Below are 22892 nucleotides of genomic sequence, written 5' to 3' on the forward strand. Positions count from 1 at the left end.
AAATCATCAGTTAACCAAGAGATGACAAGATGTCAAATTGCTTGTAAATTAGGCTGCAGACAACTTTCAACATGCAACTTGTTCCATGAAAGCTTCACTTTGTAAAGCCACCCTCTGTATCGCTATACTGGAAATTTTTATAATGTTTTGCAAGTAAAAAGTAAAAGTAAGTAAAAACTTTTGCTAATTCCTGAGTAAGAGTTTTGTGTGTAATTCACTCTATACAATAAAAATGATCTACAGAAAGATACTAAAAATCATTAAACAAAAAGATTCTGGCCATATGCTTCAAGAAGTTGCACTCTGCAGTGTCACTCTGTCATATAATGAGGCTTTTCATCATGGGGATTAAGTGTGTACAAAGGCATCTCAATCTCATGCTAATTATTCTATTAGCAACGGCTGCTTCTCCCCCTCCTAATCCTGCCCTCTGAGCTCTTCACTACTGTTGCCCTCGGTAACCAGCTTTGACCACACAGGACCCCAGCTATTCTGATCCTCAGACAGGGGTCAGAAGCATCCAGACACACACACATATACAGCCTCCTTCAAACACCCTAGTGAAGCACAGGGTCATAGAGAAAAGGAATAAAATGAAACAATTACTGCTAGAAATAATGATATTCCATCATTAAACAAATTAATGTCAGAATGATGTGATTGTCTGGTATGGACTTGCACAAAGCCAAACAATGCTCTAACTAGTAGAATATATGCCAAGGCACATAAACACAAGCAGTGACCTTACACAGGCCTTCTGCTTACTGACAGCTAAAACATCCTCATAAAAGCTATTTCAAAAAATCTGAAAGTACTCTCCATTTATTATTGCGAGACTACTGTGGCAAACATTAAGCTGTGCAGAGCTATGTCAAGTTACAAGGAATAAAACTGTGACTCAGATTTTGTTACTCTGCTAATAGCAGTCCCTGTTGAGTTCAGCTAGTCAACCCAGTGCAGCCACGTCACCCAGAGCCAGACAGCAGACTCTTCACCTTCCCCAAAGCTGGGGATTGACACCAGGTCAGGTCAGGCTGTGGCAGTCCCTATGGGGACCCAAAAGAAGCTTTGTACAGAGTGCATAGCGGAAGGGTTAGAGGGCTATCGCTAGCGCTCCCAGCTATAAGAGACCTCTGCCTGATCCATAGAGTACACAGGCCCCTGTTTCTTGCCCCTTAAGAAACATCACTGCACATGCTCAGCCATCCTTATTTTGTACATACTGGCCAGTGACCACTGACCTATCTGTATGTGGGCAGTATGAGGAGGCTTAGTATTGAAAAGTGGAAACCATGCACCATGCTGAGGAGTGCACATACAGAACAATATGGGCACGCTTGATTAGCATTCGCACTAACACAAACAAATTGGTCCTAATTGTTCCCTTGATCACAACAATTTGCTTACAAATAATGAACAGCTGCGTTCATCTTTCTCCTTCTCTGCCGTGTTCAAACAAAGCTCTCTGCACACTCTCATGCTTTGCTATGAGATCTGAATTTGATTCGCTCCCCATTTAAAAAACATTGTATACACATTATGATCGTGTAGCTTTTAAATGGGAATTCTACCAATTTTTCAAAAATTCTGTTTTATTAAAATGGTTAAGATGTAAACAAAGTCAGAGTCGTTTGGTGTGAAATGATCCATTTTAGAGAACCTTGCAGAGTCAGAATTGTTCACAGAAGTGGTGATAGGAACCAGATGTCCACCTCTAAAAGTTCCCTCACATTAAGTTATTAAATGAAATGTTTATGAATATGCTGCCTGATGTCTGAGACACTGTTTTATGATAGTTTTGAGAAGGTTTTGGCTTAAATTGTAAGTTTTTTAAAGCCATTCAAAGCAAAGAAGTACATATAGGACACTGTAAGGCAAAATATTCCACCAAAAAGATCACAATTTAGCACCATTTTACCATCATCAACATGACATATAAAAAACTCAGAAGACACTGGTGCTTTGTCATAATAAATAAAAGGCTATATCTGTGTCATAGACATCCTGACCTTTGGTTCCTATCACCACCAGTGTAGAGAAATCCAAGTCGGTATGTTTATCTACAACAAACAATCTCATATATTCACATCTTCTTCTTCTTCTTCTTTCGGCTGCTCCCTTTAGGGGTCGCCACAGTGGATCATCTGCCTCCATCTTGCCCTATCTACTCCCTCCTCTACTTTTAGACATCTCCATGTCCACCTTCACTACATCCCTAAACCTTCTCTGAGGTCTACCTCTTCTCCTTCTACCCGGCAGCTCCATCTCCAACATTCTTTGACCAATATATCCACTATTCCTCCTCAACACATGTCCAAACCATCTCAACCTTGCCTCTCTGGCTTTATCTCCAAACTGCTCCACCTTCACTGTCCCTCTGATCTGCTCATTTCTAATCTTGTCCATCCTTGTCACTCCCAACGAAAATCTCAGCATCTTCATCTCCGCCACCTCCAGCTCAGCCTCCTGTCTTTTAGACTGAGCCACAGTCTCCAAACCATACATCATAGCAGGACGCACTACTGTCTTGTAAACCTTCCCTTTCACTCTTGCTGCTATCCTTCTGTCACACATCAGCCCTGACACCCATCTCCACCCACTCCATCCTGCCTGCACCCTCTTCTTCACCTCTTTTCTACACTGTCCATTGCTCTGGATGGTTGACCCAAGATATTTGAGGTTCATATATTCACATCTCAATGACTAAATTATGCAGAAGTTTTGAAAACTTGGTGGAACTCTTTAATATAGTGAAGGTCTTCTTGCTTCTCGCTGGTTGGTTGAGATCATAAATCTCTTTACAACTTCTCATAACATTCACGCTGCACCTTGTCTGTGATTTACAGTCAGTTTTCCAATTGTATTGCCAATTGTCCAGTTGTAAAAGATTCAAAAGGAATGGTGGTCTCAAACAGTTGAGGGTTGGGTAGAGATGGGCTTGTGATAGACTGAGCATATCACGGATATTGACCATACCTAAAGAACACTACATGTTCCACATGTCTAACTACATGCTTAATTAAAATACAGCATAATTAGTCCTGTTTAATTAGATTTAGTGCAGTACAGTACATGAAACGTTGAAAAAAACACTAAACAATTGAAATTTCGAGAGCTTTGTGGTAGATTTTGATTTATTAGTGCATCGTGTCTGTGTGTCAAAATATCATGATTCGCATCATAAAACGTGTTAATCATAAAATATGATATTATAATTTTGCCATATTGTCTAGTTCTATGGTTGGAGAAAAAAATAATAAACATATTTATGTTTTTTTTTAGGTATTACTGAGATATATTATTTTGATTTTACCAAACATATCAGCTAGATAGCTCAACACTCAAGCTAGTCTAGAAATGCAACACAGCCTTACACATAAAGAGAGTAATCAAATACTATGAGAATCTCCCAATATTATAAGCTGCTTTATTAACTTCAGACATATTTTATTTGCAACGCTAGTTATCATAAGATACAGGTTTTTCTTTACAAGGAAGTCCACAAATTTTCTTTGGTATTTTGAATACGAAGATTTAATTACTGCATGTGTGATTGTGGCCCCCAACCCTTTCCTGCATTATGTATGAAAATTAAACATCCATTTCTGCATAAACATCTCCTGAGTCACACAAGCACATATGCTTTGCCCAATGTAAACTATTCCTTTTAAATGAATAACTTCTAATGTATCCAGCTCAACTTGGTTTCTATGTCTCAAATATGGATGAAATTAATTGGAACTGAATTTAAATACTGATAATAAACATCTTAAGTGATATCACATATCCACAATAATCTAAAGCGCATGAAAAGTGAGGTTGGCAGTTCTACAAGGAGAATGATTTTGTCACTTTTTTTTAACCAGGGGAATGCCATCACCTTGCATCCCACCTCAAATTGAGCCCTGAGTATTTTAGCAATTAGTTTGAGAAACATTTTGTCCTACTGTAATCTGCAAATTGAATAAAGCTTAGTTTTATTATATTTAATTTTCAAGTGCTTATACATTAAATAAACTTCAGACACACATTTAAACCAGTAACAATTCACAATGGAAATTACTCTGAATAAACCTTTATTAAGAATCAACATTGTTTTGTCACTGGTTTTAGTCTCCTACCTGATCTCCATGCTTTGTCTCTGCAGTATTGAGTCAAGCTGGTCCTGGTGGGCCTGGCAGAGGGCCTGGAAGCTCCATAGCTGTGTTGATCCTACAGAAGGCTCTACAGCGGTTCCAGTCAGGATGCCATTTAGCTTCATCAAGCTCGGCTTTGCTGTTAGAACAGATGACCTGAAAAGAAAGAAGAGATTTCAGTTGTTTATTCACCTGAGTCAAACAAATTACAGAGTGAAATCCACAGTGACTGGAGCGAACTGATTTTGTAGCTCCACTTTGGCACTGTAAAATGACATTGATTCCAAACCAGAGTGCTTACTTAATTATATTCAGGAATTAAGAGACAAATGAACTCTTAGCAGCTTGCTAAAAATGAAACGTGAAGTTACACTGAACATCCAGTACAACAGGAACAGGGAGAATGTATTCTCTCTCACTCTCTCTCTGTCTCACTCTCCCTTCATGTCCCTCTCTCTCTCTCTATGGGCTTCCACTGGAGAATATTTACATTGAGCAGATGAAATCAGTTAGGAAATGGAGATGAAACATTTAATGAGTTTGACATTTCAGACCCAGGAGAGTCAACAAGCCGTCTGCATGCAGGAGAAAGAGCTTTAGTCAAAGTCTGCTTCTCATGGGGAGAAAGTGCGTGATGACACTCAGCTTGGATTAGAAGTGAAAAAGGCTCTCTTGGCCTCAGTCCAGAGATGTGGCTGCCACTCAAGTGGAGTCCATTTTCCTTTCTTTCCTAAAATGATAGAACTTCAGACTCAAGTGGTTTGGCCTGTGTGTGTGTGAGTGTAGAACGGAGGTACACACTGGGAAAGATAACATTATCTGCGATGACGTACATTATTTAAGCAATGTTTTGCATGAAGTTATTCAAAGGTCATTTAGACACATATGATCATTCCTACATTTTGCAATGTTGCTTAAAAAGTAAAAATTACAGCGTTGGCCCTATTTTTTGCATTGACCTTGCAGATAAGAGATGATTTCGATCTTTGGCAATGCTACTTCTATCCAAGGCCAGGAGTCTAAGACAGCTCTCTTTGAAAGGGTAGGATGGCCCTTCTTCTCTCCATCACTCAGTGCAATTCTACACAGTAGAAGTTCATTATAACATTACTGTGGAGCATATCGCTGCTGTCGGAAGAAAACCTCGCATCGCCACTTTTGACGTTTTTCAGTTTTGACATAATATGAAAATACCTGTTGTCCTCCACATTGTGTGTAAAGTTCATGATGAATGGACCAAAAGAAATGACCAAAAATTACTTGGAAAAAAGTCTGGTTCCATTGACTTACATTAAAAGTAAAGTGCGTCTTTTCCTTCTCCTGTAAAGTTACTATTTTGGAGATACGAGGTTTTTCCCCCGACAACAGCGATATGTGGTTCCATTCTACAGAGTGACGCTGCAATTTCAGTAGTTCAAAATGTAGTGGCTGGCTTCATGTGTCTCGTAGGGAGCACATGCTACCTGATGGGGTAGATTAGCTATCAGGTAGAATTATGGCAGAATTAGAGGGGGGAAAAAGTGAGGAAAAAAGTAAACATGCTAAATTATTTTTAGGTCCATGCATTTTAATAGTTTGCTGAACGCAGCAGGAACAATAGTTACTCAACAATAAGCACTAATCTTCTCTGGTCATAAACCCCACACATAATTCCTTTTTTAGCAATAATTCAGCTCATCATGTTTGGAGAAAGAAAGATCCCAAGTATGACCCCAGGAATGCCATACCTACATGGAAGCATCATGATATGGAGCTCTTCTCTGTGAACTACTGGGGCAGTATGCATGAAAGAAAACATGAATGGGAGGAAGATTCAACAAGTCAACAACCTTAAACATACAGCCAGAATAACTCATGACTGTTTTCTGAGAAGGTGAAGTTGCTTGCTCCCAATTCAAATTCCATTGAAAATCTATCGAGGATTTTTAAATTGTGAGCCCATCAGAGGGACTATTGTTACCTTGAGGAACTGAAGATGATTTGCCAAGAGTTGGCTTTTCCAAACCTTTTTCAAAGAGGGCCAGATCATACAGTTTAAAAATAAACTCATTCACAAATAATTCAAAAGAATACGTTTTCAATAGTGCGTAGATTCCGAGCTTTCTGTAAGCTATAGTGTTTCTTATCACTGAATAAACGATGCATAAGGCTTCTTTTACTGCTGGATTGCTAACAGCTATTTGGATTGGTAAGCACTTACAACAAATTATTCAATTGTTTAAGAATAACAATAAAACATGTCTATTGTATTAAGTATTTTTCTACTGAAGTGCTCACTTATGCTTACAAAAATACAATTCGTGAGACCAACTACACAAAAATCTATAAATTGATAATGTTCTTTACATATCAAACAAGTGCAGCAACAACATTCAGAAATGTATTAAATAAGAAGAGCATAAATAAGAGCATAAAAAAATAGCATAAATAGCTATATTTTTGTTCCACCTTAAAGGGTTAATATTTACTGAACTGCTGCATTTGGTGCTGTGAGACTCAGGTAGCTGCAATTGTTTCTCTCATGAATATTTAGTGCAACCTCCATGCTTTATTTCACGTCTATTGATATTGATTTCATTATAGTATGAAAATATGAGACACACACATTTACTTTGGCTCTCAATGTAAAAGTATTCTAATCTCCATCTCACCAAAATCACCAGTTCTCAGTTAAGTTTGAGCTTTAGGGCTGTAGTCTTGACTAAATGCCGTTCAGTAAATAAAGCTGCAAGTCTAGTCAGAAAAGAAAGGCTTTTAAATTTTAGCCATGTTTGTTACCACAGTGTGGCGCATTACACTGTAACTTTACAGTGATGTTGCCACCATCAGGTAAAAGGAAGAACTGCAATGTACTGGCTGGCAGGCCACTTATAACGTCCCCCTCAGCCACAAGCCAATTACAATCTGTCCACGGATCACATTTGGCCCTGGGGCCACTTTAGATACCCACGGCCAAGAGGAATGAACCACACCGCTACAAAACTGAACCACAATGCTACAAAGAGTGAATTATTTTTACATACTACACGAACTGTAGCTGCAATGGCAAATAATACATCTGTTGCAAAAAGCTAGCTTACTTGTTTCAGCACAATTCAGGAGAGTTAACACCTGGACTAAATCCAGCAGGATTCACCAAACCCTCGACATGATCATGTGATGAGAGGCTGTTCTTCTTGGCCTGCAATGCACTGCAGGCACACGGCTCCCCACCACTACCATAGAAGCGGCTCTCCATATATCACTTAGTGAAAACTTCCCTGCAAACACAGCCTCATACAGCAGTGAGATTTATCAAGCTAAAGTCCCTCTCGTCTCCTCAGCTCAGGCCGCTCCCGCTTGGCGTAATTCTTCGATATATCCTTTGGTGCTTTAATTTAGCTGTTGTTATCATTGGCTGAGGATGAAAGAGCCTGAGGAGAGTGAGGAAAACATGGGGCCTAATTCCATTGTTGGCACTGAGGGTTAGACAAAGTTCACCCCAACACTGAGCATGAGCTCTGTGAACCACCCATCTGTGCACCAAATAAAACAGACGTAGAGACGCAACAGACATTTGATTGCATTTTCTTATCTGAGTGTCTCAATAGTGAGCAGCTCACATGCAGGACCCAAAAAGAACTAAATAGCATTTTGGAACAGTAAAAATGTTAAGTTCAGTGGTCTTGTGCTTGTGAGATCACTGAAGCTCACTGTTTAGACGTATTGTCTAAATGTATTTACATTGCAAACATCATTGTACATATAGGCAAGCCTTTGACAGCATTTGGTCTGAGGAACACAAACACAAATACTCTAGCCTACCTTTATTATATTTAAAGGGTTCAAGCTATTTAAATTATAACAAAAATATCAGGTGACTTGACAATTCATAGGATTCTGCATGTTGGTCATCATGGCAGAGGTCTAATGTCTAATGTTCTACACTGCAAAACAGATCTTTGCAAGTGAAAACTATATATATATATATATATATATATATATATATATATATATATATATATATATAGAGAGAGAGAGAGAGAGAGAGAGAGAGAGAGAAAGAGTTAATGTTTAATGTTTCTCATTATGAGATTATTGTAAAACACATCATTATATTATGCAAAATAACTTTTTTTTAAATACTTTTATCTTGAGAAACTGCCTTATTCTATTACCACACAATATTATGTGTAAAGACATAATGCAGATAATCCTGCTTGTTTCAAGAAATAATACTACTAGATAAACACTAAATCATTTCTCTAGACTAAATGACTTAAAACAGGAGAACATGACTACAAATATGTTAAATAGTGAAATTATATTCTTACAACAATCTCAAAATGAGAAATATTAGATACATGTGCCAGATTTCATTATTTAAGTTCTTCTTTGCTATTCTTGTTCATTTTGTTCCAGTTTCATTAATCAACCCACTTCATTTAAGCCCTTTTGAAAACACTTGCAAATGTCAACCATTATAACACAAAAAGACATTTACTCCAAAAATATTTTTAGAATTACAAGCGCTTAAGTCCACGTGTGGACAGATGTCACTGGGTAATCCAATAGCGGACACAGATACTCTGCCCAGCCCAGCGATCTGGCCCGGAAACTCTGCATTAAAATGGAATGTTTATTCTACGTTCTGCGTCTGATCCATCTCAAGCAATGTCTCCATTCACATTAGACTCACACTCTGGGACAAGCATGAAACGCTGGTGGCTTTCGCTGGAATGAACACATGGCTGCGTCTGTCCAGTCCCAGACAAATCTTTCCATCAAAACAGGAGGTACTGCATCTCCTCTGATTTATTAAGGAGATGCAGCCCTCTGATCTTCCACCTCGGCAACAGAACACAATGTTGAGCTCAGACTGGCACTGAGTATGCATGTGTTTGTAGTCAGCAATTTGCCGTTGGTGGGCATCTGAATGACTGCATGCAGTTCCTACCTTACCTCCAGTTGTTCTCCAGCTGTAGAGGGTTGTCACTTAAGTTAAGCTCTTGGAGATGAGTGCAGCCCTGAAGACTCAGACAAATGTTCCTCAATTCTAAAAGAGAAATAGAGCAGAAGATCGGTGCTAGTATTCACAGCACAGACACTTTTATTTAATCCTGTTATGGATACAAACCTAATCCTTAGACAGTTGAGGCATACTTTTAAATGTTTGCTAATCTTTTGGAAATAAAACAGCACTACTCTCAGATTATCTGACTGAATTAAAGATTTCCTTGCACTGTTTTATCAGTGCAAAGTTATGAGAGAAAAGGGACATGATTACTGTTAATCTAAGGAAACAAAATTTTAAAACTATTATGTGGAAAAGATGGATGAGACCATAAGTCAGTACATTTTCCCACCAAATTAATTTTTTCTTAAATGGGTCAATAAGTAGAATTTACACTTTATGTTAAAAGCCAGAGTTCAATACGCTGAACATATCATCAACAAGCAAACAATAAAATCTTCAGGTGTTTACCTCTTTTCAATCTAATGTGGAGATAAATACAGGTTTTACTGTTGTTTTCCCACCTGACAGACAGTTGTGACTAATGTCTAGTGCCCTCAATGAAAGCAAGTCCACCAACAGAGGAAGCTGAGTAATACTAAAGAAAGAAAAATATGCAGCTTAGTTAGTCCATCTTTTTGACCTAAACATGCTTTGAAATTAACAAAAAAAATGTGCTAGTAATTCCATAATTTTATACAGTAAAATCAAGTCAAAAAAAATTACTGTTGAGTTTTATAACAAAGCTTAATGAGACATAATCACATGAGTTAGACTCACTTGTTTTGAGCTACAGAGAGACAGCGCAGCAGAGGCAGCCAGCAGGAGTCCAGGCCATGCAGGGAGGAGATGCTATTGTCATCCAAATACAGCTCCCTCAGCAAGACATGATTCTTCAGTACCGGTAACTAGGCCCCAGACAAAAAAGAAATAAACACAAGCTAAGTAACAGTATAACCAACTTGCCAAAATACCAGCCAGCCCATGTCAGCCATTAAATGTCCCATGAGTTGGCGAATGCAAACCTCACCCTAAATATGAGACTTCAATAGCACATGTCTGTGCACTGGCAATGGAAATTGAATTAAAGTGACGGCAGACAATAATAGGACCCTAATGGATGAGCAGATTTTAATGTGAGGATGATATAAACAATGCCTGTCATCATTCTCATTCTGGATGGCCACTGCAGTTAGTACTCTGAATGCTGTCAGGTTCCTAAAATCCCACACTGAGTGAAGAAACTCAGAAAAGCAGCGCTCATTGATGTGGTCGTTCATTTCATTATGTAAGTATTTGAGACACAAAACAGTATAATGAAACCAAACCTGCGTGAGTTACTAGGCAATTTATTATCATAAGAAGTCAACAGACATTATTCAGTACTAAGGTTTCTGCAGAATTACCTCACTGCTCAATTTTTTTGTGGTTGCGTTATGTTTTTGCAATGATGTGGTTGCATTGTTTGGGTATGCTATGCTTCCGTGACACTGTTTTGGTATGGATTTCTTCAGCAAGGACGGTTTATAGTTTACCTCAGTCAGACTGTTTCCTCTCAGGTCAAGTGTGTTGAGCAGAGTGCAGTGCTCAAGGCCTTCCACAAGACTGAGGTGGTTATATGAACAGTCCAGATACAACAGTGTAAAAGCATCGCTGAGACCTCTCGTGCTGATCAGCTGGTTATGGTCGACTGACAGCCGGTGAAGCCGTTTCAGAGATCCCAAACCACCTGACAGAAGAAGACATCATTCATATGAAGATGTAGAAATGAGGTGAAACTGTGTGTGGACGATAAGAGGATAGCAAGAAGAAATCTAATATCAGTCAAAGTATAACCTCATCTCAAGAATCGGTTAAGGGGGATTTCATAACAACCACAGAAAGTAAATACGCTTTAAGAGCATTTAACCTCTTCTTTATGAAATATTTATTCATGGCTGTTAGAGAAGTGCATTAGGGGTAAATGGTTCACATTTGAATACATATTGTTTGCTAGGGAGGGAGCACGTACAGAAATACTTACAGGGATGAAACAATGCTGCCCTCTAGTGAAAAAAACAGGCATGGATTTCAAACTCAGTCGTCTGGAAATATACACTTTCCTACAGAGTATAGCTCCTCTTAAAATTAAGTATAGGTGTCCTCAACTTGGGTCAAAATTGTGGAAACATCTCTAAGAGAAAAGTCCCTGCCTACTATTTCATACAATTGTAATTGCAACAGCAATGTATAATTAAACACATAAGATGCTAATGATGATGATCAGCCCTTCTAAGCCACTCACTGATGCGGGAGATGATGTTGTGGGACAGCTGAAGCACAGTCAGGTTAACAGCACTGTCTAGACCAGGGATGCTCGTGAGCTGGTTCCTGCCCAACAGAAGGACCTCAAGTGCTTCCAAACCCCGAAGATCAACATATGTGATGCAGTTTTCCTTCATTTAAAAAGGAAGACATCAGACAGAGAAAGCTTGTACTATCATGAAACCTTTGAGCAAAAATCTAAGCATCCTTACAGAATAAAAGTGCATACCTGTACATCAATATGTCTCAGCTCACAACAGTCCTGAAGTCCTTCCAGGACCTGAAGTCCACAGCGCCTGAGAGTTAGAGACTGCAGACTGGTGCACTCAGACAAGGTAGAAAGACTGCAGCCAGGCAAGTCTTCCAGAGTTACTGTAGTCACCTAGTGTTGGCATTCAGAACAAAATGCATTTAAAAAGCTGTAAGGACAGCACAGTAAACACTAGGGGGCAATTTGGCAAAAATATCTTCAGGTTTGATATGATTTTCAATTCTGAGGTGACCAATTGATTCATTTCTGGATACTGAATGTACTAATTATTTACTACACAGGTTGGTTTGGCAGAGAAAACAACAAAATTTACATCAATACAAATAATTGCTCATTTGCAATAGATTAATATCCTTGTGCAAAATCATAATCTTAAAAGCAGTGCAGCAAAGCTGAAGAGTATAAATAGATAGGATGCACCCAGATAGCTAGTTTTGATCATTGACAATATGGTAAATTCACACCAACTTCCACAGGCCCTGGTGAACCAAGTCACAGGTTTCCATTAAAAAAAAGAAACCTATTTTTTAAAATAAGCAAACAAGCGAAAAGGTGAAGCTCTATTCCAAGTATTTTTTAAAGGTCTCCCTATCAGGTTACAAATAACATCTGAATATTGACTGTTGAGTTTAACTGCTTGCTGAGTGTCTGAATGGAGCCGAAATATAAACTGGGTATAAATACAACAATATGAAAATGTTTTACTTTAAATCAACTAATTTTGCGTTAACAAATGCCTCCAACATGTTAATTTATTTGTATTGACTGTATTTATTATATAGATGATGTACCTTTTTGGTCAGATTGTACAATATTTCATCTTTAAAATCTAAACCTTAAACTAACTTAATCCTTAAATTAAAACAGATGTTTTTATGTAGTTCTCCTACATTTCCAGAAAATGCATGGCTCAATAACTAAAATCCATTTTGTGGGCCTTTTTGACCCTATACCTTTCATTTTCCCTGAGTGAGAACAGTTAAGTCTGATTAACATACAATAAAATTACAATTATCTCCTTCATGATTTAATACGTTGTTGCTAAGGATCAATTTTACATAGAATCACCTGCAGAGGCACCTAACAGACATCACACATTTTCATGGAACTCCATAACTTGATGGAGCATGCTCTTGGTGAGTAAGAGTAAAGCGACTGATTGATTTCTTCGAAAGACAGCAAATGAGAGACCCTTGGAAAACAGCAAGGGTGCATCAGCAAAGCAGGTGCAATATGATCATTTTTCAGTACTGTATTGAAATCAGTACATCTTTAACAATATTTTCTTCTAAGGTTTGCTAAATTATAGGAAAACTGTATTAGATGTGCCACATTTAAAAATGCTATTAAGAAGTCAGTGCACCCACTCCTAATTCTTTGGTGATACGAAGCAGCTATTGGCCAGCTTCTTGTTCGAATTTTCCCGTTCCACCTTAAATGGTGCAGCAGCGACATTCTGGCGCTTCAGGCGTCTGGAAGGGAATGCTGCAGACTGAAGACCTAAAGGGGGGGGGCGGACCAGGGGATGGGAGTCTGTCAATCATTTTTCTGCACCCACCAATTAAATAACTACTCTTGGCTGTCAATTACATCTTGCATTGACCAAGCCAGTCTAAGGGTCTGCAGACCTGCACTGCCAGCCTGTTAATGACGTCAGTGCCACGGCAGGGCTCTGAAAGGCAGTGAATCACGAACTGCTGAGTAACAGGAGCTACACTGCATGTATATTAACGATGCCACACCGATAATAAGGTAAATATGGAAACTTTCAAAATAAAACCACGACGATAAAACATAATGTCGAGTTTATTCATAGAATAAGCAAACAGGCCACTGAAACTCACGAAAGCCATGTTGAAGACACCCATTAGGAATACCATTAGGAAACGAACAACATATGGAATCAGTCCCAGAACACGTGATTAAATTATTGGAATGCTTTACACTGTGATATCAACCCATCAGGAAAACCCAGAACACCATTAGCCAGGACTAAAAACCACCAGGAACCAACGGACACTTTTAATGGGTTCTATGGAGTTTTTCAACAGGGAGGCACGTTAAATGTTTAAATTTGCAAGTGGCTATTTAATTTTTTTGTGAACAAGCAAACTGTCGGTTTATCTTCCTGAATAGTGCGTAACGCCTTTTTGCACTTTCCTTCAAACCATTGGCTAATGCACAAAATAAGAGGCGGGCAATTCACACCTGTGATTGGCCAATACAAGTTTTGATTGACAGTTCATATCTGTTATATGATTGGCCGATGCAAGAATTGATTACCAGTGTCTCCGCCTAATCGTTACGCCCACTGGCCCTCCGGACTGCAGTTATATATACTTGCAGGCGTCAATCCTGCCGGACTATTTAAGGTGGAATGGGAAAGTTAGCTAGCTACCGAGACTTTAGCATGCTATTAGCGATCTTTTTGTGCTTCTTATGAAGAAAGCGACTATAACACATTGAAACGACATTAAAGTAACATAACACAATAGTTATCGTAATTTGTACCCGAGAAAATACTTATATTTTTTTGGTTTCTTTGGTCGCTCGCGCAGCTTTGCTCATGACACTCCGTTTGGAGTGTGCCTTTGGAGTGGTAGGGGCAAGGAGTGAAATGGGATTGGGCCATACTCTCTTGAACTCCTGGCATCATTGGGAATTAAAAATCATTTTAAAAAATTTCCTGACAAACCCAGCTAAGCTACCTGGGAGCATGTTGTAAACCTGTTTTAAATAAAACATGTTGGTCAGTGTTCTGGAAAACTGATGATAATTTAATGTTATAACATCATTGCGCACCCCTAGTAAACATTAGTAGCAAACCGAGAAGCCCTAAAAATGTAATTAGAATGTTAACAGGATTTAACATAATTAAATGTTTAAAATGTAAATAAAGTTATTCTGAATGGTCTGATGTGAAATGCTGTAGAGAAATTTACCAAGCCAGAATAGTTTTCAGTGGTGGTGATAGGAACCAGACGTCTCTAGAAGGTACCTCATAGACAGCTATTACATTAAATAGTTACAACTATGCTGCCTAATGCATGAGATATTGTTTTAGAGTTTTGTGATAAGCGTAGGCCCAAAAAGAATTTTTAAAAATCTATTCATGGCAGAGATGAATAGCATTTTTTTTTTGCATATTTGCTAATACATTATCGTTCAACTCAGAAGACAGGTGCAGGTTCACTGTTGTTTTGGAAAGTAAATGAAACTGCTATATTTGCATTGTGGACATCATGGCCCCTGGCCCCTATCACTACCGCTGTGCCAAAATTTGTAAAAATCAGCAGAATTCTCCTTTATTTTGTCACCTATGAATAAAGGACTACAAAAACCAGGTGTGTTGCTTCTATTATATTTTTGGTGCTACCTGTCTGAGAGTGCTCCATGGTCCAGGTTTGAGGACAGTGTCCACAGGTAAAGGTGGCAAGATGGGTAGTGAGGGTCTCCTAATCGTCCTCTTCCTGGATGGAGCTGTGAGCCCCTTCCTCTTGTTCTGCATGGAGAGCTTAGACCAGGGTGTGCAGTTCATCATCCAAGATAGCCGCTTGTGCTCTGTGCTATCAGGCAGGCATATGGAGCTTGTATTTTGGGCACTGTTCTGATTTGAATTTGCTGTGTCGCACTGGCGCCCTCTAGTGTCCATTTCAGATTTCTCAACATGCATTTTCACCTCAAGCTGTGCTCTGTGTGATGCTGGTGCCATTGTGGCAATGTTGTTGTCAATGGGAACTGCTGAACAGATTTGATGGTGTCCATGACTAGAGGATTTAGGGCTAGCTGAGATACCATTTGGGCTCTTAACTGACTGAGAAAGACATGGCTGAGGAACAAGCTCTGCACTTCTCTCTTCTTTTTCCCCCTTTTCACAATTCTTCTTTGTGTTCTTGCTACCAGTCTTTAGAAAACACCACTGATCATCCAGTTCTTCTGCATCGTCCTTGAGTACACCTTTCATTTTCTCCTCTCTTGTTCTCACTTCTAATTTATGACCATCTCTGTTCTCATTTCTTTTGATCACTTTCCCTTCTTCCTCTTTGCTCTGCTGTTCTGCTAGATTTTCTCTTAGTTCTTCCTTCATGACTCTGCTCTCGAGTTGCTCTTTCTTTTTCTTCTTCTCCTCCAACGTCTTACTCTTCCCATCTTTACTTTTCCTCCTCTCCTCCTCTACCTTCCTCTCTTCCTCCTCCGTTCTTTCCTCTTCCATTCTTTTCCCTTTTTCATCCTCCCTCATTCTTCTCTCTCCCACTGTCTTTCCATCTCTCTCCTCAATTCTCTTTTTAACTTTCCCGTCCTCCCATTTGCTCTCGTTTTCCTCAAGTTGTTTTTTTTCTTTCTGCACTTGCTTGCTTTCAAGTTCTTCTTTCTTCTTCTCACCCCCATCTTTTGTTTTTCTATTCTTATCATCTACTGAAGATTCTGTGCACATTCTGTGCTCTTCCATTCCTTTCCTTCTTTCATTCTGCCTCATTCCTGTCTCTTCCATTTTCCATCCATCTGTCTCCCCATTTCTCTGTATCACTTCCCTCTCTTCCTCTTTGCTCTCGTTTTCCTCTAGTTGTTTTCTTTCTTTCTGCATTTGCTTGCTTTCAAGTTCCTTTTTCTTTTTTTCCTCTTTCAATTTCCTCTCCTCCTCCTCTAATCTCCTCTTTTCCTCCTCTTTTTGTTCCTCTTCCATTCTTTTCCTCCTTTCTTCATCCTCCTTCCTTTTTCTCTCATCCTCCATCCTCTTTGTTACTTCCTCTCGTCTTCTCTGTTCCTCTAGCTTGCGCTCTCTCTCCAGGCGATGGCGCTCTCGTTCCTTAGCTCTCTCGTACTCAACTCTTCTCCTCTCCAATTCCTCCTTCTGATGCTGCTCCTCTGTTGCCACTCTCCTTCTCTCTTCCTCCCTCTCCCTCTTCATCCTTTCCTCCTTCTCTCTCCTCCTTTCCCTCTCTTGTGTCTCCTCCTGTCTCCTCCTTGCTTCTTCTTTCCTCTTGATCAGCTCATTCTTACTCCAACGACGCACCAGGACTCCTCTTAAAGCTGCTTGGAGCTTGGTGGCCGCTCCACTGCACCGCTCCTCAGTTTTCCTCCTCTCCTCCTGCTGTGCCTCCTCATATGCACGCTTCTCTTCCTCCAACTGCTCCTCTAATTTCTTGATCACCTCCTGAGACAATTCACACACAAACATAATGGGAAATTCACACGTTTTTACATAGTATTTACCTGAAACATCTAAATGTAATGATCATCAAAAATGATCTCAAACTTACCTGCTGTTTGGCCAGTTCAAATTCAATATTTTCTTTTGTGTGGCTGTCTCCTCCCAGATCTTCAGAAACCTCACACTATGAATAAACAGCAAATAATCTCACAGGTTTCAGCATCCAACAACTTCTTCGAGACATATTAGTGGGGAAAAGTAAGAAACCACCCTTCATTTATTCAAATATAGTACAAGTTACTCATATTTCAGTAGATATTTCTGAGGAAATATAGACACATATATAATCCACTTCCATTAGGAAGAGGAATGTGAAAAGCAGAAGCTTCCAAAACTGAAGTTCAAAAAGTGATAGAGAGAAAATGGGACTATGTGACTCCTAACAATTCTGCACCAAAGCTACTGCCATCAGATAAACAGTACATAAAGCTTTCAACCCTGAGAGACAGGAGGGGATCAAGCTCCACTCTTGCTTCTGATCTCAAATTATCCACAGATGTTTCTGTCCATCCTTCCACTATGAAAAGAAGACAACACCAGTTCAACACCATGAGTCTGAAAAAATATGTTGCTATGAAGAGGCTGTTATTGAGAAAAGAAAACATGTTGCAAATAAAACATGTTGTTCTTAGACTGATCACCCCAGAGAAAAATCAATATCACCGATTGTGTTTGGTATTACTTGCCTCATAAAAAAACATGAAACCAGCTTCTAAGGCTGAAGAATATGTGGAGAAACAACCCTGCAATTTTCTTTGAAAAACTGAAAGTAAGTCTCTTAAAAAGAAGAACCAATATTGTAATAAAAGTAAAGGACAGACACACTAAATACTGAAAACGTTAGACTATATTTAGTTGTTGAGGCTTCTTTTACATGGAATTCCTGTTTTTTTCCTGATGCTGAAAAAGAAACAGCTTCTTTTTAGTAGTCATTTTCACTCGCAATTAAATAAATGAAGGGTGGTCTCTGGCTTTTGTACAGATTACAGATAAACATACCAAACAAGTTTTCTCTATCTTCCTTAGGTCCTCCTCAAACTCCTCAAGTCTGCGCCTTCTCTTCTCCTCTTCCTCTCTCACTGAGTTCAGATGGTGCTCCTTTTCAGCCTCCAGCTCTGCCAGTCTCTGTTCCTCCTCTTTCCTCAGTTTCTCCTCAAGCTCTATCCATTCATAGATGAGCTGCCTTTCAGTCTCTTTGTATACACCACATTCAGTTTCTGAAATCAACACAAATGCTTACATGTACACGATTTTGAAAAGATTAATAGCACAAATAAGAAATCTACTTGCAAAAGACAAATTGCATCCTGACTTACAAAAAGCAAAGTATCTGAACCTTTAACAAGGACATCTAGTGATTAGATTAAATGACATTCTAAGCATTACTGATTGACAGTATTTATTTACATTATATGCTAATTAACATACCAAAGGAGGGCAAAAAAGCAATGCGTTGATTTCAAATACACTGCACCAAATTATATGATATAGGGAACTGCAAGTGAATCTCTAAATAGTCTCCTTTTTTGGTGGTTGGAAAACAGTGGAGGTTGAAGTGTCTTTTAATTGGGCTACGAAAAGTGTGAGACAAAACTACTGGTTACTGTCTTCATCTGTAGCACCATAATAATTGTATGACCACAACAGACTGTTGTTTGGTTTTAATTCCAATATGCAAACAGACCATCATTCACATCATCATGCAGCCCAGGCTTTGTATCTTCCAGGCAACTTCCATCACTTGCATATGCTACATGCTCTTCGATTTCAGAAATGATCTGAGAATGCATAAACATACAAATTACTCTTCAGTATGGCTCATTACAGCAATCGTATAAGACAATTTAAAGCATGCACCAAAAGGCCAAAACTCAGACTCAGACTTCGTACATTCATATTTTATTGGTCTCTGATTCATTTCTGCCTCGTTCTACGATTTCACACCAAGCACGTTCAATAAATTCACTGGCCCTTCCCTTCCTCAGCAGTGACTCAGGGTTTTTTACAACCACATCACTCACCCTTTCCTTCAGCTCTGTGAGATCCTCCTCAGGATTACAGTCAAGTTCATTTAGAAGATTTTCAAAACGATTTTGGTGAGACAGGTCAGTGCATGCTGAATCTGCACATAATGTAAAAAAGAACAACATTATAACATCTAATAACGTAAACAAAAATAATGTGCAGCTCTGTTGTGTCTCACCATTTTCATCAAGATCTTCAAGGATCAGCTGTTCAAATGTATTCACTCTGTTATGAGAAGCTTCAAAATAGGTGAGCACTGACTGAGGTAAGTCATTCTCTAGCTGGATTTTAAAGGGTACAAAAACATTATCAAGCAGACAGCCATAAGAACAGAGGAATCAGCTACACTTGACTACTCACAAATAATGACTTACTTTAATTATTATCACAGAAGACAGCCGGATACATGAAACACATGAGTCCTAATGGAAAAGCTTACCCATTACCTAGATAGCTCCACAGGTTGCATGCTGCAAAAGACAAACGTTTTTTGATACATACCTTTTCATTATATGCATCGAAATTATCCTCAGTTTCTGTGTCACCATCTGAATCCACATCAGAAACGTCTGAAAGATTTAGGCTCAGCTTTCCCAGCTCCTCATCAATAGCCTGTTCAATGGCTTCTGAGTCCATCTTTAAATAATAATCACACTGATCAAAATCTGTCAGGCAGTGAACAGCAACAGTAGGGCACTTACTATCGACATACTTTAATATGTGATTTTTCAGGTTATTATCTATCAGCCACAGTCTGACAGAGCTGTTTGGGTTCCTTTATATATAGACTAAATCAGCTGAGGGACCTTAATGTTGGATCACTTTGTTCTCTGCACTACATTCTCAGAAATAAAGGTATGAAACTGTCACTGGGGCGATACCCCCTTGTCACCGGGGTGGTAATCTCAAGGGTACGTCTCAGTACCTTTAGTCAGAGAACATAACTGAACCATAATCCATTGAAATTATATTTTCTAAATTGCATTGACTCCACACACCCCATGTCATCTCCAGGCCTTTTATTTTATTGCTCTGTTTTAAAACATTAGATTACAAAAAGATACAAATACACATTTTTTACCTGGAAAAACTTATTTAAGGTTCACAACTGGACCTTAAAACCACTGTTGTACCTTTGAGGATACATTTACATTGTTTGTACCTTGATAAACGAGAAATGAACCCACACAGTACGTTTATTTCTAACAGTGTAAATTACCAAGAATTATACACAACTCGTCACAAATATAGAAATATTTCTTCTCTAAATATTGTGTCTCTGATTACTAATCTTAGGCGGATACAGTATACCAAAACCACACTGAAGTGAAAGTGTTGTTATTTTGGTGAATGACTCAAGTAAAAGTAAAAGGATTTTTCCAAAAAAACCTGAATATACAAAATAATACAATAGTACTAATAATACAATAATAATAATACAAAAGTATCAGGTCAAAAAACTACTTCCATGTTTTGTTTTTTTGTTTTTTTTCCAAAATCTCTGCCAAAGTCATGCTGAGTGGTCTGATGGGAATGTGTATTTCATTGTAGATAAATCTGTTGTGATAATAACCAGGGGTCATATTGTCTACAATAAAAATACAGACAATTTATTTACTATCGAAAACGACCAATGACCCTACACATAACATCTTAGTTGTATTTGTAATATTGATATTGCAAAAAATAGTGGTAATTCAGAAAAATCCTCTGATTTGGGGTCTATTTTGCCTTAAAGTCCTGTATGTACCTCTACACCATGATTGGATTTTATAAAATACATTTTAGACCAAAACATTGTCTCAAAATGATCACGTCTCAAGCTTCAGTCAACATATTCGTAAACAATTTGAGTAACAGTTTTCTATTAAGGAGCTTTTAGAGGCATTAAACCCGTCAGACGTCTGGTCAGAATCACCACCACAGTGAACAATTCTGACCAATTAAGTTTCCCTAGAGTAGAGCATTTCACACCAAACCACTGTATATCTTTACTATTGAAACATGCAGAATTTTTAATGTAAAAAATACCCTTTCTTTTTTTCCTTCTTAGTAAATCCAGCATCTATCAGCATAAGCCCTGAGATTTGTTGAGCTCTGCTCTTCTCTAGAAGGCGCAACAAGTGCAAAGCAGAACAGATGCAGAACAGTATAACATAATACATCATACATAACATAACACAATAAACACAAAGAAACAATTAGTCATTAAACGTCAGTGACGTAAATATTAAAGCAAGTTCCTTTCCACATACACTTAGGTGTAAGTGAAAATATTCACACACATATTCCCTTAACCACAGTGGTGGACAGTAACTAAGTAAATGTAATTTGTTACTGTACTTAAGTAGTTTTTTTATGTATCTATACTTAAGTATTTCCATTTTGGGTGACTATTTACTTTCACTCCACTACATTTCAAAGTCAAATATTTTACTTTTTACTCCGCTACATTATTGAAAATCTGTTGTTCCTTTTGGTTTTTGTGTGTATAAAAACGTAACATGTCAAAACAAAAGAAGCGCAAAGCAAGAACACCAATTAGGCCACAGTGGTCACTTTGTTCTGAGCTTGTTTTGACCTGTTGGTCATACCGACCCAGTGCAGCACACGGTTCAACGTCAGCACAGCAGCATAAAAATACATACGTTTACCTAAATGATGGAACTAACCTAACTTTGTGTAAATAGAGCACAATATAGAAATATGTCCACATATGCAGTCGTGACTGGCGTGTTTCCTTTTTTCTGAATTCATACAAACACCTTCATTTTATAATAAATTAGTTTGGGTTAGTTTATGTTTATGAACAGAGGCCTACAGATCAACACAGTAAAGGAAAACTTATTTGTGAACCTGCGTTTAAAGCAATTTTTTATTCAACTTGTAACCAATTTACAAAGTAATCTTAACCTGAAACTTTGCTTGTGTGTAAAAAGTGATTTCAGAGCCACTCGGTTCTCCCTGATGGAAACTGTTTACCTTCAGTGTTTTGTGCTTATGATCATTTTAATAGACGTCAGCGTCACTAATTAATGACGTTCTATTAAAAGACTGGTTTACCAAGAGAGACGCTGGAGGACTTTTACCTGAAATGAGTTCATGAAGCCAGTCTTGTTATAAAAATGATAATAGGACATCAGTCATAATTAATCTTTTAGTACTTTTACTTTATACTTAAGTACATTTGAAGGCAAATACTTTAGTACTTTTACTCCAGTGGAGGTCTAGATTAAGGACTTCTACTTTTACTGGAGTAATATTTTACTTTGGGGGTCTCTACTTTAACTCAGGTACATGATTTGTGTACTTCGTCCACCACTGCTTAACCGCTTAACCTTCTGGGTCCCCGGGGGAGCTGTTATTGGGCAGAACGCAGGACACACCCTGGACAGATTACGTGAAAGTCCTGCCATTTGGAAATACTTTTCATGGTGGTTTGATGTGAAATGGTTAATTGTAGAGAAACTCTTGTAGAAAAGCTCCTTACACTGGTGCAGGGGTCTCGATGTCTACATCACAATAATAGCCATTTCATTTACTATCCAAAACCACCACTAAAACTACGTGTCTTTTGGGTTTTTGTATGTAATATTGATAGTAAAATAAATCTGATGCGTTCTTTACTCATTTGTTCACAGGTAAGTTAACATATCGTGACACTAGTTAACGACTGCTGCTGTACCTTAACCCACCTAACGCTAGCCAACTTAGCACATACCAACAGGCTTTAGCGGCGGTCAGAGGCTGAAACGCCTCTCCACACGCTGTGCGAAACACATTACAGCCTACGACATGATCAGAAAATTAAACCATGTAACTCAAATACCTTTCGTTGCGTGCAGCACTGACGAAACGTTATGTAGAAAACATTTATCCACACATTTGGCTCATATTTATCCCAACACTGACGGGCTGGCGAGACCTCGCGTCTCTGTGCTGTGCTGTTGC

At 38.6% G+C, this 22892-nt stretch overlaps 1 protein-coding gene across 3 annotated transcripts in view; it reads right to left on the reverse strand.

Moving 5' to 3' along the window:
* Positions 1–22892, reverse strand: part of lrriq1 (leucine-rich repeats and IQ motif containing 1) — a 44535-nt gene extending 21643 nt beyond the window's left edge. For all 3 annotated transcript variants that reach the window (XM_017704446.2, XM_037540254.1, XM_037540255.1), the window contains exons 1-15: positions 22771–22892; positions 19443–19577; positions 19120–19222; positions 18938–19038; positions 18601–18694; positions 17916–18133; positions 16966–17040; positions 15081–16859; positions 11663–11815; positions 11414–11564; positions 10665–10858; positions 9910–10037; positions 9654–9727; positions 9078–9171; positions 4122–4292 (exon numbers count right to left, since the gene is read on the reverse strand). In XM_017704446.2, coding sequence (XP_017559935.2) covers positions 4122–4292; positions 9078–9171; positions 9654–9727; positions 9910–10037; positions 10665–10858; positions 11414–11564; positions 11663–11815; positions 15081–16859; positions 16966–17040; positions 17916–18133; positions 18601–18694; positions 18938–19038; positions 19120–19222; positions 19443–19577 — 3470 coding nt within the window. In that variant the 5' untranslated portion in view covers positions 22771–22892. The remainder of the gene's footprint in view (positions 1–4121; positions 4293–9077; positions 9172–9653; positions 9728–9909; positions 10038–10664; positions 10859–11413; positions 11565–11662; positions 11816–15080; positions 16860–16965; positions 17041–17915; positions 18134–18600; positions 18695–18937; positions 19039–19119; positions 19223–19442; positions 19578–22770) is intronic.

Source organism: Pygocentrus nattereri, chromosome 7 (assembly GCF_015220715.1).
Source record: "Pygocentrus nattereri isolate fPygNat1 chromosome 7, fPygNat1.pri, whole genome shotgun sequence".
Classification (NCBI taxonomy): Eukaryota; Metazoa; Chordata; class Actinopteri; order Characiformes; family Serrasalmidae; genus Pygocentrus; species Pygocentrus nattereri.